Source organism: Gamsiella multidivaricata (assembly GCF_025024155.1).
Source record: "Gamsiella multidivaricata strain RSA 2152 chromosome Unknown BC939scaffold_7, whole genome shotgun sequence".
NCBI classification, from domain to species: domain Eukaryota; kingdom Fungi; phylum Mortierellomycota; class Mortierellomycetes; order Mortierellales; family Mortierellaceae; genus Gamsiella; species Gamsiella multidivaricata.
In genome coordinates, this window is record NW_026251715.1 from 67,001 (window position 1) to 81,573 (window position 14,573).

The following is a 14,573-nucleotide window of genomic DNA, read 5'->3' on the forward strand; positions in this document are numbered from 1 at the left end:
AAAATGCGTTCAAAAAACTAGTCCTCCTTTTTTTTAATTTCCTTTCCCAAGCTGTAAAAGGTCTCAAATTGAACGCATTTTTGGCTCAAGAACGCAAGGTCGGTAAAGCATAATAGGACATCTTGTTTTTTTCGGTTTCTGATAACGATACAATATTCTCAGCAATGTCGCTACTATATCCTCAGAACTCTGCCTGCAGAAAATCTTACAAAAGCATAGTTTTTTTTGTACAGATTCTATGGTGTTTATTATTCTAGTATCATTACATATATTAGTATTACAAAAAGTGCATGCAGCAAGAATAAAGGACAAGAGTTGACATCTCCCTTCGCCCAAATATCCCTTCCACCCCTGCTGCCTCGCCTAATGGCTCCAAAAAGAAAAAGTCCATCCTAAAACTGGGCGGCTCTTCCACTTGTTTATGAAAGCTGGAACGACACCAGTTTGTTCATTTGATCATCGTCGCAGACTGAGGGCATCATCCAGGGCGAGAGCGGACGTCGAACCGTATTCGTATTCGTGTTTGCGGCGGGCATCAATCCGCCGGCGGAGGTCTGACTTATCGTAAACGGATCCGAAACATGGATGGCCTCGGGAGTGCTGGGACGGGACGAGTTTGGCGTTGCGTTCGCGGAGAATGATAAGGAGACAGAGGATGAAGACGACGCTGTGCGGATCATATGGGACATGGTTGAAAACATGTTGGCAGTCGGGCTGGGCGTTAATGGTGTCATGGCCGACGATATCGAAGCATGGGGAAACAGGCTGTGTTTTGCGCTCGAGCTTGAGGAGGAATGTGCCGCTGTCACGGTTGTGCTATTAGCGGAAGGGAGAGATATTGAGGGGAGGGAGGAGGGAACAGCAGGGGAGGCAGCTTTGGTATCTAGCGAGGATAAGGATTTTGAACCGGTGCTGTGACAGCACTGACGGGCATGAAAGTGAATAGAAGGGTCGGCGACGTCGAGAAGAAACGACATTGTGTTGTCTTGAAGATGGAATGCGAGATCGAGGAGGAGGAGGAGAAGGATGGGCAAGCTGTTCTCTGGCCTTGTGAGAGCAGGAGAGGTGTGGGCCGATGAAGGATATAGGTGCTGTCGTCCCGCGGTGATGGTTGAGGGTGAAGAAGAATGGGTGGTGGTTGTTTGGATGGATGTAGATGGCCGGTTTATATTTGCAAAAAAGGGTCCGTCCCTCTGCGGGAGACCCGGCCTAAAAATATTTTTTCCACTTGATTGACCTGAAACGCCTGTTTCTATTTCCGTTCACTTTCCCATTGCGGGAAGCACGGGCCAGAGAGCGGGGTCTACCCACGAATGCGATTGGACCAGGTCGTTCTTTTTCCATCTGTACGGCCATATCGCATACGTGCATGGCCCTCGACTGGTGTCTGCCACTCGAGTCCCATCGTGAGTCTCACCCGTCTGCTTTCAGGAACGCACTCTAAACACGCTCCTCCTTCCTCAGGGGAGCATCATGGGGCCTAATGATCATGTCATGAGGCCATCCGCTGTTTGGATTCAACTCCCCCGCATCACAACGTCGCCTTTACTGCTGACTGACTGCTCCAACGCCGCTCAAAAACATATGCATATGAGCATGAGTTTGAGCAACAATCGATATCTAGACACCCTCACAACGTCTCAATGTGGAAAACAAACAAATATAATAAAAACGAGCAGATGGGAAGAGCAGCTCTGAGATAGTACACGAGGCATAGTGACAATAAAGCAGCAGGTCAGCCGTTGCAGCAGAAAATAAACCAAGGCTTGTAAACCATGGACACCACGTGGGTATGATGCCCACAAAAAAATAAAACATCGAACATAGAATCGAAGGAAAAGAATATTAGAATACAAAGAGAGTCTAAACAATACGTATTGAGAGAACCTGCCCGACCTCCTTCACGACCCGCGCCAGGATCGCAAGCACCGCGACCGTCACCAGGACCAGATCCATGCTCAACAGTGCACTCGCCTGGAGCATGAACCTCGGCGCAAACACCTTCCACACCATCAAATGCCTTCTGAACATGCCTCCAGTGAAACACATGTTGGCCACCAACACCAGAGACTGGTGCATCATCATCATCAAACATAACCGTGTCAGGTCCGGGAAGAGCACCAGCTTGCCCAGTTTATCCGCCTTTGGTAGGAATTTCCACAGCACAACCAAAGGCAACGCTGCCGCGCAGAGGATGAACGGTCCCAGTGTGTTGAGAATCACCAGCAGCGGCGAGAAGAAATAGTTGAGTGTTGGAACACCGATGAATGCGGAGGACCATTGGATCGAGGACAGTGTTGCTTGATGACCGGTCGCAAAGAAGAACAAGTTGCCCATCAACGACAACACAACCGTGGGCAGGAGCAGGTTCAGTGTGGGTGCCTGGCGATGTTTAGATAGAGCAACCGCTGCAATATTCTCCGCCGATGCAGATGCCGCTGCCTCAGAGATACCCTTCGTGCCTTCGTCTTCTTCCTCGAATTGAGTTGTCAGGGCTGCGGTCTCGGCCTGGATCCGCTCTACAATTTCCTGCTGCCACACTGCGAAATCCGCATCCCTCCAGATATCGACCAACTCCACCAGACAAGAGATCTGAGCCAAGCCGATCGAGAGCACAATCGTCCCTAGAGGTTTCTGCGTCAGGATCACAACCAGAAACACCATCGTCAGCGCCACATAGTAGCTGGCCCCGAATGCGTTGGCGTAGCCGAGGATATAAACCTTACGCTGTGTTTGTTGAGCGGCCGTAGAGGCAGTCGAATGATTGTTTCGTCGAGCTGATGTGTTATTGGTGCCACTGTTGGTACTGCTGTTCTCCAGGGATACATCCACGGTCTGTATGTCCATGCAGAGAGGGCTCGTCCACCAGGCAGCAGGGCCCACAGCCAGCGCAAACCCGAATGCGATACGCACCAGTGTCGTTTTCGCCCACATGTACTGTCCTCCCTGATTCATTCCAGCCATCAATGGCTCAAACGTGTTGCCCACATTCGCGTTCCTGACACCATCCGCCTTCGATCCCTCAAAGTCCAAAACGGCATACAGTGTCCCCAGAATGATCCCGATACGAAGGCCATAGTCAATCCATATCAGTGCGATCCCGTTCATGGACTTTGTGCCGTTGAACAAACGCCGGATCAGGTAGGGTGTGATGACTCCGCTTGCAACCAGCATGACCAGCGACCACTGCGAAGGAACAGACTGTTGCGCAGAAGCATAGTATGTAGGGGAGCAGAGATTCCCTTGTTCCTCGCGGCATACTGTCGATGCAGACAGTGCTCTTGTCATTACCATGAAGGAGAGAGTCAAAACTACAGCCTTGGTCCTAGCCACCTTGTCAGGGACGCGCAGCGAGAACAGGAGTCCAATCAAACCAAAGGTTTGCAGGAATCCGATCACGAACGTGCTCTCGTGAACAATGTACGAGTTTGACGCAAAGATCAGGCAGTTGACAAAGATAAAAAGGCAAGCCAAGAAACCGGAAAGCGGAGGAAGGCGAAGCACTCGTAGCGGATTCAAGCTCTCCTGTTTCGCGAACGGCCTGCTATGCATGGCCATGCTTAGCATAAATCCCACGATCGAAAACACCGACATACAAAAAACCATAATGTCAACGAGCCCCACAGACGAGTCCTGGATGAACTGAAACTTGAAAAACAGTGGCCTCAAGTACCGCGCCGATGTGATTCCCAAGAGCGTCCCAGCAGCCAAGAACCGCTCCAGGTTGGGAGGCATACCCACCGACCGAAAGAGGGTAATGTGCAATAACAAGCATAGACAACTCGCCAGCAAAACTCCTCCACCAGCTGCCATGAGAGGCACATCAAAGTGCGCCCAGATTCTCTTGCAGGAGCTCAGTGACGTACGAAGGTAGTCGGAATAAAACCTTAGCGCCTTGACAAGGTTCTCCGTGTTCTGTAGACGACGACCCTGTCCAATCTCCTGCATGAACCGCTCTGCGTGCTCAAAGAGTTCACCAAACTCCATTTGCATCGCCAACGCAATATCGGAGGTCGGATGAAGATCCATATAAGACTGGAAATACGTCGACACCTGGGCCGCATTTAACCGCATAGCCCTCAAAAGGTCCCTGATAGCCTGATCCGGGTTTTTGGCGGACAGGAATAGTTCCGGAATCACGGATCCCAAATTGTTGAAGGGGATGGGGAGGCCCAACAAAAGCGACAACGTGGGAACTAGGTCGATTTGAGTCACTGTCCTATAGACATTTCCTCCGGTGGGTTTAGTGTACTGCAACATGTCGCCCAAAGAAAGTCGGTCCAGCAGGTTGCGGTTTAGCAGCTTCCTCTTGGAATAGATCACCAGTCCTGCCTCAATCTCGTCGTCGCTATCTCCGCCGTGGTCACCGTGTCCGTTCATGCCGTGGTCGCCCATGATCACGACCAAGGTGTCGTCCGAAACGCTCTTGATAACCTGCTCCAGCTGCTCGTTCATTTGTGCCAGCTTGCTCTCCATATGAGGATCGTTAGGTCCAAAGGTGTGGCCGCAGTGATCGACTCCGAGAAAATGTGCAATCAAAAGGTCCCATTTCGAGATATCCTTAAGTGCTGGTCCCAAAGCCTTAATGACTCCATTATCTAGTGTATCCAGATCGTGGGTATCCAGGGAAGGGAACGCGTGTGAGTTGTTGAGTGTCAAGACATTGGGAAACAATCCTGTCCAAGTGTCGTCGCCCATGAACAATATCCGATCCTGGCCTCTGGATGCCTCGAACTGCGACAGCCAATTGTCCTCTTTGAGTGCGGAGGACGCAAAGTTGGACCCTGCATCAATGATGGTGGGGAGAGTGCCCGTGGTAAGAGCTTTGAGGCGTTGCAAAGTCGTTGTAGGTGGATCTGCGACGAATTGAAAGACAAGGGTGTTGTCAGGCTGCTTCTCGAGAAGATCGTGGATGACTGGCAGCTTGTTGAGGTAGTATGGCTCCTCTTCGTTACTTGGTAGGTCAGTATGGGGCACTACGAAACTGTAATTGGATCGAACGCATAAAACAGCGGTCAATGGACGCCCATGATAGACTGCACACATCCTACATTGAAAAATGTAGAGAACTAACATACTCGAACCGCAAGGCGTCGATGACAATGATAACGGCCTTTTTGTATTGCTGAGGATACCAGCACTCGGGTTGTTCCTGAGATCGTCCCCTTCCGTGGTGACTGAATACGGATTCGTCTACGTTCGTGTTGTTGCATTCACTCTTGGAATCCAAGACTGATCGCGACAGGAGGAAGCCGCGTGTGAACAGATAGATAGCGCCGACATGAATCAAAAACACCCAGAGAAGCAACTTGGCCAGACGTGTACTTGGCTTCCGTTCCTTGACCAGGCTCTCCCTTGAGGCCGTTGCACTGTTGGCTTGGTTGAGCCGTGATGCGGATTGGGCTGGCCGTGATGCTGGTGGCCCTTCGCCGGCTGCGGTCTGTGCCTGTCCCTGACGCGGTGTCCTGAATACCATGGAGATGTGTGGACGCTGAGAGTGCGATGATCAACGCTGCGAGAACAGGCGATGGTGCAAGGAGAACTGTATGGCTTTGAAAGGGGACTCTACGCGTGGAAAAATACAATACACTATTTATTGACCGCTTTTATTTTTGGTTTAATTTGGTGCTCATAGTATGCCCATAGGGCCAGACTTGAAATAAAAAGACGATTCCTTGGAATCGTATGGTGTCGACAAGGATGGAGACACACCGCTCGAGGACGAACTGCTACCAGCCTTAGGGGTGACACCAGGGGATTTGATTGCAGGCGTGTGCCCGATCAGTACACTTGACTGGATCCGCCTGTAATCATCGGCGCCCTCATCGTCGTTCAGCCCTGCAACGACTCTATCCGTGGTCGGGCTGAGAGGTTCAGAGGTCCCTGCCCGTCTGGGGATTGGAGTCTTATGAAACGGACTCGATGCACCTCGTCCAATGTCCCGATCAATAACCATGTCCTGAAGATTCATATTTTCGCGCCGGTAGTCGTTGTATGGCTGTCCATCAAAGTTCAATTGCTGTCGGTGCTGATACGCCAAAGACGGTTCATAGAAGTCATGGGGGCGCGACGCATTAACATAGTCCTTATCCAGTCCAAGACCGAGTCCTCCTGCCATAGACATCAATGGGTCGCTATCCATGAATAGGTTTATAGAGCCATTCTGTTCCATTTTTCGCTTACTTGCACAGAATGACACTTCACCTTTGCGCATTTTGACATATCGCTCCTCCAATTTTTTTGATCCCGTCTGTGTCGGATCGCTGGGGACGGTGTCTAGTGTAGAGAGAACCTTGTTCGTGGTCCCAAGGTTCTCGATCGTCCTCGATCCAAGTCCGAGACCTTCCAAGACGACTCGTAAGGACTCTTTGCCGTCGGGGACTCGATTAGCAAAGACGACTCGAATGCTGCGGTATAAATACACATATCCGGGCGCAGGACAGCAGAACTGTAAATGAATTGCATAGCGCAGAGTCCCGTTGCTGTTTTGGTTCGATGTCACTGGTCCGACTCCAGGGCCTGTAGAGTAGTACTTTTGACGGAGGAAGGTCTTGGTGCCAGGTGGCATGTCCGTAAAATCATAGGGTACCAAGAATACCTTAACCACGGTCTTGTTAGGATTTTTGATCATCACTTGAACCTGACCACGAAGAGGAATACGCATACCGCCAGGCATCCGAGCGAAACGCCGTGATCCTCGGAATCCGCTGTCCAGATCCAAGTTGCCGACATATGGCAGTATTGGATCATCGTGAGTTGCAGGGGAAGTATACGCAAAGTTATGCGAGACGGAACTCGGTCCCGATCCATAGGAACTTGTCATGTTGGCACTCGACGAAAAATATGAGCTCAGGGCTGGCGAGCTCGCAAAAGACCCAAGTGGTTGGTGGTGCGAAGGACTGGTGGAGGCGTGATGGCCGAACGTGTGAACGCTCTTCGATTGGAACGACTGAGTCGAGTAGTAATGGTGAAGGTACTGCTGGTGCGACAGAGAGTGAGCGATCGAGTGGTGAGAGTTGTGGTGATGCCCATGGTGACTAGATGAGCTATCATAGTCATAAAATACGGCAGGAAACTCTAACTGAACATGCTTGGGACATCGTAGCTTGGGTGGACAATCCTTGTAGTCCTGATTGGCCAAAACACCAATTTGTGCTGTGAATATTAATGGTTTTGACGGCAGCGTCGACATTCTTCCTGACAAGATTGATTCCTCATATGATCCAACGAGCGAACCAAACAGGTCGCCATGGGAGAAAGATGTCGGATTCAACGAGCTCCTGCGGAGAAATGTCGGGCGGGTAGGGGAGGGTGCGAGAGGTGGTCTGCTTTGCTGGGCTTCTGAGAGGCTCAGACGTTTCTGATCCTGTAGAGATCCACGCCGGCTGAACTGGCTTGAGGCTCCATAAGAAGATGCATCCTCTGAGTCGTCATCTAGCAATTGGTTGTGGCCATGTTCATCCGTAGTTGCAGTTTCTGCCAATGGGCTTTGCTGCCTTGTGGGGTCTGGTGAGTCATCGTTGCAAGTCATGACGATCGAAAGTCGTGAAGATCTCCTTCGGGTGATCACATGTGCCAGAGGCGATGTCGAAAACGGGGAGTGGACATGATGACTCTGTTGTTGTACAAAGGGCGGGCTATGTTGGAGGGCGGTAGGATGTTGCTGATGATGGGGCGGAGCGTAGCCCACTTTTGTCGGCATTCTTTCCAAATCTGAAACTGGAAGGGAAACCGAATGGCTGGGTATGTCGCTTGCAATTGACTTTCTCGGCTGTGGAATAGATAATGGAGGTGACGGTATTGATGGGAACTTATACTCCTGGATCCTCTCCTCGTTCGGCACATTATTCTGTGTATTAGTACCGTGCTTTGGTAGCAGAGACTCCTGCAAAACGCTTATGTAACGCTGGTCTTTGGTTCCCTCAGGTGCAGTGGGGGTTGGTTGGGCGATTGAAGGCGAGAGCGAAAAAAATATACGCTCATTGCTCTTCTTCAAAGATTGGAGTCGAGCATGCAGTTGGTCCCCTGAACTTGAGGCTGACAAGTCAGCTTGGTTCGCCTGTTGAGAGAAGGTTGAGTGCGAAGGTTGAACTGAAGTGGTTTCGCTTTTCGGGCCAGATATTTGCTCCGCAGCCTTGCAAGATGATGACTTTGGTGGCAGCGCTGATGCTGATCCTTCAGCGCACTCCGTCGATGTATCCGCCTTAACTGGCTGAGAGAGAGATGTCCATGATCCCGTGTCCTTTTGCTGTCGCCTAGTAGCCTTGGCGGCAGCGGCAGCGTCAGAGCTATGGCTCAAGCTAGACCCTTTACTTCGATGATGCCGCTTCTTTTGGACTATAATCGAGTCCTGAAAGTTCTCAGGCGCAATCCTCCCGCCAACGGATTCGTCGTACATTCCTGTTACTCGTACACATCCCCACTGCACGTGTGATGCCTCGAAATTGATGACCTTAAGAGATGCTGCCTGTACGAATTCCAAGGGTAATGTCGACTTTAGTGAAGAGACAAAAGCATTGTAGACTGTCTCCGAAGGATTCTTGATGGCTGCATTCTCGACATCATTCTGAGGTTGAATGTGTGGTGTCCTATCCTGGTGAGACTGGGTGATATCCTCGTGAGCCGAAGTGACGGAATAGGCAAGGTCAGCCTTGGTCAACTTTATCTTGTCTTCAAACGATGTCAAGCAGTTCTGGAGAGGTAGCGATCTGATCTGGGTATATAAAGACTGCAATAGGAGGACAAGATCTGTCGTATCCTTGGGCGCAGCTGATGAAGATGCGGATGTAGATCCAGAGGGTGAACGAGCGGATGTGGTTTGGAGATGCTTGGTCCTGGGAGAGAGGTACCCGGCGTATGGACTCTTGGCACCCCTGCGATGAGTGGTAAGATAAACACATGCGCGAAAAGGAGGAAAAGATGGGGGAGATTAGCGAAAAGACGCTCACTCATAGATCACGCGAGATAGACCTTATTTTTGATCATGTCTCATGGCCACTAAACTCGTGGGCAGTACGACTCAGAACAATACAAAAGGCTCATCTCTTCCTATATCCGAGCGACCCTGTAATCCATCCGATTGCTGTGCGTTACCTTGGTGAATCATCTGTTGAGGATATTGGGCTTGATGCCAGCACAGTCGCAGGTGTATACGATATGACCCATCGCTCCAGCAACACATGCTGAGCACTGTGCAGGATGTTGACATGCACAGGAGTGCTATTGCGCCATAGATCTATATCCTGAAGGACCGTTCCCAGGTTCTGTTCCTGCGGTATTGAAGAATTGTTGCAGCAGCCAAAACTATGAGAGACAGCCGATCCTGTTCCCGTCAAGGGCGCATGGTCGAAGGAAACCATCGGTGAGACTGTCCTGGCTTTAACAATAATTTGACCGATCTTCGATATGAACTCCATCACTGCTGGGTCAGGACCAGATTGGGTGCCCGCATGGCCATGGCTATGGCTATGGCTACGGCTATGATGGCCATGGTTGTGGTGACTTGGCGAATAGGTCTGAGACTGCTGCTGTGGATATTGACGGAGGGGTTGACTCTGCTGTAAATGGTCCTGTTGGGTGTGCGTGCTTGCCCTATGGTCACCAACAGAACGCAGATCTATTCCAGAGGTCGTGGAAGTCGCGGGGAAGAGACCCGATGGCTGTAATGCGCCGAAGATAGTATTTGGAGTTGGCATGGTGACTGAGAAAGGATATGGAGAAGAGGATGGTTAGACATTTTTGAAGGAGCAGCATTTTTTTTTCTGCGCTATTTTTTATCGCGCCCCTTCGTAGACAAGGAAGTGCTGGCAGACCACATACACACATTGTGCGTAAGCGCATGGAAGACTAAAAAAAGTAAACAACAGCAAACAAAAGCAACCAGAGCATCACCAGAGCATATCTTTGTCAGATACCCTATTCTTACCTTTGGACACAGGGGATGAGGGGTCGGATACAAGTGCGTCAGGGATGAGGTCTTTTTGGTCGGGCGGAAATGTACTATTATGGTGCGATCGAAAAAGATACTCGTCGGCAGAATACGAGGCGTGCGGAGAATGCGAAGAGTGCGAATTGAACAACGGAGCAACTGTTGACGAGGAGATAGCGAGGCGAGGGGAAAGACAGGGAGAGGAATAGGAACTACTGCAGGCGTTGTTGCTTATGCTGCTGCTAATGCTACTGCTACTGCTGTTATTGTTGGGGTGTGCAAGAAGGGGTGTGCGGGGTGGGGTAGGGACGGGCATATTGAGTGAGAGATCGTGCCAGTCTTGGTCCTTGGATGTATTTCTGGTTGGTTAGGCCTGCAGCGGGTGCATGGTGCAAGGCAAGAGGAGAAGAAAGGGGAGGGGGACGTGGGGGAGAGGAGGGGGACGTGGGGTAGGAGAGAGATAGAAAGAAGTAAGGAAAGAAAGAAAAAGAGTTAGGGTAAAAGTAACCACTTGCATGGAACAAGAAAAAAAAAACCCCCCCAGGACTGCTTCTCATTGCGGGCCATTGGAGAGGATTCTCTGCCCGGCCTGTGCGCCACCAACGCACGCTGTCGTTGGCTGTTGTCTTTGTGCAACCATTTGGAGACAAAATCACACGCGCCTGCGCGGGAACAAGCTTCATCCACACCACACGCAGTTTGAACGTGTAGTCGCTGCCTACAGAACCAGGCTGCAGAAGCAGGCCGGTCTCATCTGGAACGCGCTTATCTTTCTTTTTCCTGTAGAGAACACCATACTCCTGCGTCAATTGAAACGCGCATAGAATATCTCGATAGGAGTCGATCGTCCTAATAATACACAAGCAAGCGCCATGGCCCCTTCATCCAGTCGCAATAACCAGCCTTCTTTTGCTGCGTACATGGCGACCAAGGTCTGTCGATCCTTTTTGCTTCTTCTTGTTCGGCTACCCCAAACATCGTTCCCATTCAGTCGTCTTTCCGTCGATCATAACCCTCTTCCAACCTCCACCTTCCTTTCCCGCTAATCCTGCCCGCCATGGTCGCACTTCGCCCAACGGCCACCCGCAATATGTGGGTCCTCATCTTCCTGTTGTCCGTGCTATTGTTTTTTGCACCCAGCATGGCTTTTGCGCAGGAGGACGACTCAACTGATCCCTCAGACACACCATCACCAGAAGCCTCACCATTACCAGAACCCGCAGTCGCTCCTGAACCATTTACTCCCTCGCTTGCTGCCTCTTCGAGATCGTTCAGTATTTCAAATTCGACTGCCACTCCAGCACCTACTCCAGCACCTGCTTCTGCATCTAATCCAGCACCAGCACCATCAATCACTACGACACCCAACCCCATCTTCTCCACCTCAGATGCTTGCGTGGCATGTCAGAAGGAATACTATACGGTTCAAAACTGCTCCTCCCACCTCCCTCCAACCGGTGTCAACCTGACTATGATTGTCCAACTCTTGCCGTTTTACGGTTGCTTCTGTCAGAACAACTATGTCGAGATCGACGCACTACAGCAGTGTAGTACCTGCTTCCGATCCACAAGGCAGCTGTCATATTTGAGGCCTCAGTTCTACAATGTCACAAACCAAGGGGTTAAGGCCTTCAAGATGGTCTGCCACGAGACTGCCAATGGTACACGGGTATCGAGTAAAGCTGGAAGTGGCATGTGGGATCATCTCATGCAGTCTGCGAGTTTGATGGTAGCTTCCACCGTGTTGACTGTTCTGCTGTTCTTTAGCAGGCTATAATCGCTCAACACTCTCATTTCATACACCAACGCTCATCAAACTACACAATACAAGCATTTATGATAGACATGAGTCTGAAGTGTAGTTTGCTCAGTATAAAAATGTAGTGCCTGTGCGCTGTCTGTGGAGATGGATGAAGACTGTAAAAGTACATGCGACCGTTTCAAAGCTACTCCTTCCTTTGCTTCTTCTTCGTGTTCAAGCCGAAGTGTCCATCTGGTTATCCTGACGGTCCCATACGGGCTATATGTGATAGGACACCAAAATGCCACCATTAGTTGCCAGTTCTCCTGTTAGCATACAGTCACAACATTTCAAGGAGGCTCTTAGATCAAGTATAGTCAATACAGCTGTTCACATGCCTGCACGTACGCCAGGACATTCGTAATGTCCTCTGGCTTCATCTTGTATCGTCCCCCGCTAAGCATCGCTACATCCGCAACGATCTTGGCATACGTCTCACGCAGCTCATACTATACAGCAACGGGAAACAAGGAATACATCAGCAAAATACGCATGCAAAAAGAACGAGCGATTGTCAAGTTAAACCTGAGCAAAACGAGGAAACGTACGTCTTTTTCCTGAGTAATATTGGCAATGGGACGGTTCATACAGAGCGTCTCCAGCCAACGCCCCATATTCAAGAATGCATCGCCAATAGAGCCAGCTCTGCCGGACGATGCAACCAGCCTAAATGCTTCTAACAGGAATTCGATTGCCTGCCCGTGAACAGAGACGTCAACTGCAGCCGCAGGCACAAGAAATTCGTTCATGATGACTGTCTGCCACTTGCGGGCCATCAAGAAGCGAGTTAGCTGTGTTTGACGGAGTAGCATTCCTAGAAAAGAGTGGAAAAAGGACTGATAGGTGACATGGAGGCTGTCTGCGGGAGAAGATTGGTAATCGTATGGCGAGTTTCGCTTCAGACTGTTGACGATTGTTGGTAGTGTTCTTGCGAGTGCATGGATGTCTAGACTCGATAACTTGTCGAGAATATAATGGCACAAGATCTATAATTGCGCAGAAATTGACAACCACTTGCTGTTAGACATCTCTTCAACGATTAGGCAATACATCGCCACAGACCAGATATAGCATTTGCGTTACCTTTCTTGCGACCTCGCTGTCATCGAGTGCCACCAGGTTGTCCTCTGTGAACTCAACCTCTTCGTACTCCACATTTTCGTCCACATCCTGCTTCAGCATACCGAGCGTGTCGTCCAGAATGCAATTTGATAATGTGGTCATGAATTTGTCCGAAACATTCGCCTCCACCTTGGGAATCCTGAACTTTTGGTTTTGAATAATCCGCCTTGCGTGTGCGCCAAGGTTGAGCATTGTTGCAGTCCACGTTAGGGTTGGGTCCGACTATTGGAAATGCAGAAAGATAGAAGCAAATTTTGTTATGTGGCGCGTCTTTATCCTCGCTTCAAAAGCAATAGACGAGCTCACACGTCGTACCTGGGGGATTCTTCCGTTTTGAGTCGCTTCGTTCAACAGCACAAGCAGCCGAGATGTAATCATGTTAGAGGTGAACGGATCATTCAAGATCATTGCGATATCTCTGTGCACAGGGAACAGGTACCACTGATTAGAATCAATGGTTCAGAGACACAGACAGGGTAATCCTTCCTGTAGTGCTTACCCGTGAACTGGATCGTCTCGATTGACCTTGTCAAAGAATTTGCGAATATTATCCACGCGCCTCTCATCCATGGACAGCGTCCTGTTACAAGCATCCAGATTCCAGACCAACTCGTGACACGGATCGACTTTCGTAATCTATAGCATGCAGAGCAAATTAATATCATTATTGGAACCAGAAGCCTTACTTGAGCGGAAACAACAGTAAACCTTGAACCTACAGATCCGACATTCTCCTCGTGCATCGCCATCAAGAGATCGAAACGTAACGTGCAGTAGACGGCCTCGTTGGATCGAATAAAGAGTGATCGTAAATATGAGCCGAATTGGTTGTACAACTCCAAATTCCCGCCAAGGATGTCCAGTAGTTGCTTAATACTGGGATGGTTGCGCCTATAGTAGAAAAGGGATGACACAAGACGAGCCCCAATATCCGTCAGCTACCGCACGCACTGAGACTGAAAAGCGAAGGCGCCGAATAATAACAAAAGCGAGTATGTACCTCTGAGTGATGACTTTGGTTGGCTGGTCGATGCTCATCTCCTTTGCCATGCGAATGACCTCTGGATCTGTCCGATAAGCCTGAACAATGGGAATGACATCGTCCCTGAATTTGACTGAATTTGAAAGCCATATCCTGCGCTGTACTTCCTTTGGCGCTATCTATTTCATGTCGCAAAATTCGCTTTAAGTCATCTAAGAGCGGCGCAACAATAATGGCGTCCCGCAACCTCATTCAAGGTCAATGCTCATACCTTGAACAGTGCCTCATTCCCGCCAATTTTATCAATGATGTCCTTCGTCATTCTGTCCGGAAATCGACCAAGGAGAGTTAGTGGGAGCTCCTGAAGGCCCTCCACGTCAATGTATGGCAGCATTTGTTCAAGTGCAGAGTCGAACCTAATACAAAGATGAAACGAGTAAGAACAATCATGTCTCAATCCTTATTCATGAATGGTGCACAGCCACGACATACTTTGCGTTGTCCATTTGCACCGTCTCCAGTCTTTGCAAGAGCTTTGCTTTTAGCGCTCTCATACAGCTCGAATGGATCTCGTATCTTGATTTGCCGCTCTGGTCAAGCAATGGATAGAGGGCATCGATTCCTGGAAGTAAAAAAATACAACGCACAAAAGTGCGAACAAAGTCATACGAAATCTCCATAATATAAACCCATGCGGGGCAACCGGTTGAGTGAAAAAGCATCCAGCAGTATAAATAGCA

At 49.8% G+C, this 14,573-nt stretch overlaps 5 protein-coding genes across 5 annotated transcripts; 1 reads left to right on the plus strand and 4 right to left on the minus strand.

The window, feature by feature from the left end:
- Positions 1-219: 219 nt before the first annotated feature.
- Positions 220-1,188, minus strand: BC939DRAFT_439087 (uncharacterized protein). The gene has a single exon (XM_051553922.1). The coding sequence runs from the start codon at positions 975-977 to the stop codon at positions 420-422; it is 558 nt and encodes a 185-aa protein (XP_051416147.1). The 5' UTR covers positions 978-1,188; the 3' UTR covers positions 220-419.
- A 649-nt stretch (positions 1,189-1,837) lies between these two features.
- Positions 1,838-5,544, minus strand: BC939DRAFT_439089 (uncharacterized protein). The gene is made up of 2 exons (XM_051553923.1): positions 5,079-5,544; positions 1,838-4,984 (listed from the first exon to the last, which is right to left on the minus strand). Exons 1-2 carry the CDS (start codon positions 5,474-5,476, stop codon positions 1,864-1,866), a joined length of 3,519 nt encoding a protein of 1,172 aa, XP_051416148.1. The 5' UTR covers positions 5,477-5,544; the 3' UTR covers positions 1,838-1,863.
- A 38-nt stretch (positions 5,545-5,582) lies between these two features.
- Positions 5,583-10,405, minus strand: BC939DRAFT_439090 (uncharacterized protein). The gene is made up of 3 exons (XM_051553924.1): positions 9,926-10,405; positions 9,094-9,700; positions 5,583-8,873 (listed from the first exon to the last, which is right to left on the minus strand). Exons 1-3 carry the CDS (start codon positions 10,242-10,244, stop codon positions 5,630-5,632), a joined length of 4,170 nt encoding a protein of 1,389 aa, XP_051416149.1. The 5' UTR covers positions 10,245-10,405; the 3' UTR covers positions 5,583-5,629.
- A 404-nt stretch (positions 10,406-10,809) lies between these two features.
- On the plus strand, positions 10,810-11,804 carry BC939DRAFT_279533 (uncharacterized protein). Its single transcript, XM_051551197.1, has one exon. It carries the CDS (start codon positions 10,986-10,988, stop codon positions 11,703-11,705), a length of 720 nt encoding a protein of 239 aa, XP_051416150.1. The 5' UTR covers positions 10,810-10,985; the 3' UTR covers positions 11,706-11,804.
- Positions 11,805-12,046: 242 nt separating this feature from the next.
- On the minus strand, positions 12,047-14,513 carry BC939DRAFT_473593 (cofactor of BRCA1-domain-containing protein; the record flags this gene model as incomplete). Its single annotated transcript, XM_051558361.1, has 9 exons — positions 12,047-12,178; positions 12,278-12,715; positions 12,813-13,073; positions 13,167-13,269; positions 13,351-13,487; positions 13,538-13,742; positions 13,852-14,012; positions 14,105-14,249; positions 14,326-14,513. 9 exons carry the CDS (start codon positions 14,511-14,513, stop codon positions 12,047-12,049), a joined length of 1,770 nt encoding a protein of 589 aa, XP_051416151.1.
- Positions 14,514-14,573: the final 60 nt, after the last annotated feature.

Bases quoted from the DNA above. Each gene is read 5' to 3' on its own strand.
- BC939DRAFT_439087 (XM_051553922.1), bottom strand. From the start codon at position 977: ATGTCGTTTCTTCTCGACGTCGCCGACCCTTCTATTCACTTTCATGCC.
- BC939DRAFT_439089 (XM_051553923.1), bottom strand. From the start codon at position 5,476: ATGGTATTCAGGACACCGCGTCAGGGACAGGCACAGACCGCAGCCGGC. The intron at 4,985-5,078 runs GTATGTTAGTTC...ATCCAATTACAG, and splicing joins ATCGACGCCTTGCGGTTCGA to TTTCGTAGTGCCCCATACTG.
- BC939DRAFT_439090 (XM_051553924.1), bottom strand. From the start codon at position 10,244: ATGCCCGTCCCTACCCCACCCCGCACACCCCTTCTTGCACACCCCAAC. The intron at 9,701-9,925 runs GTAAGAATAGGG...ATCCTTTCTCAG, and splicing joins CTCATCCCCTGTGTCCAAAG to TCACCATGCCAACTCCAAAT. The intron at 8,874-9,093 runs GTAACGCACAGC...CACTCATCGCAG, and splicing joins TCAACAGATGATTCACCAAG to GGGTGCCAAGAGTCCATACG.
- BC939DRAFT_279533 (XM_051551197.1), top strand. From the start codon at position 10,986: ATGGTCGCACTTCGCCCAACGGCCACCCGCAATATGTGGGTCCTCATC.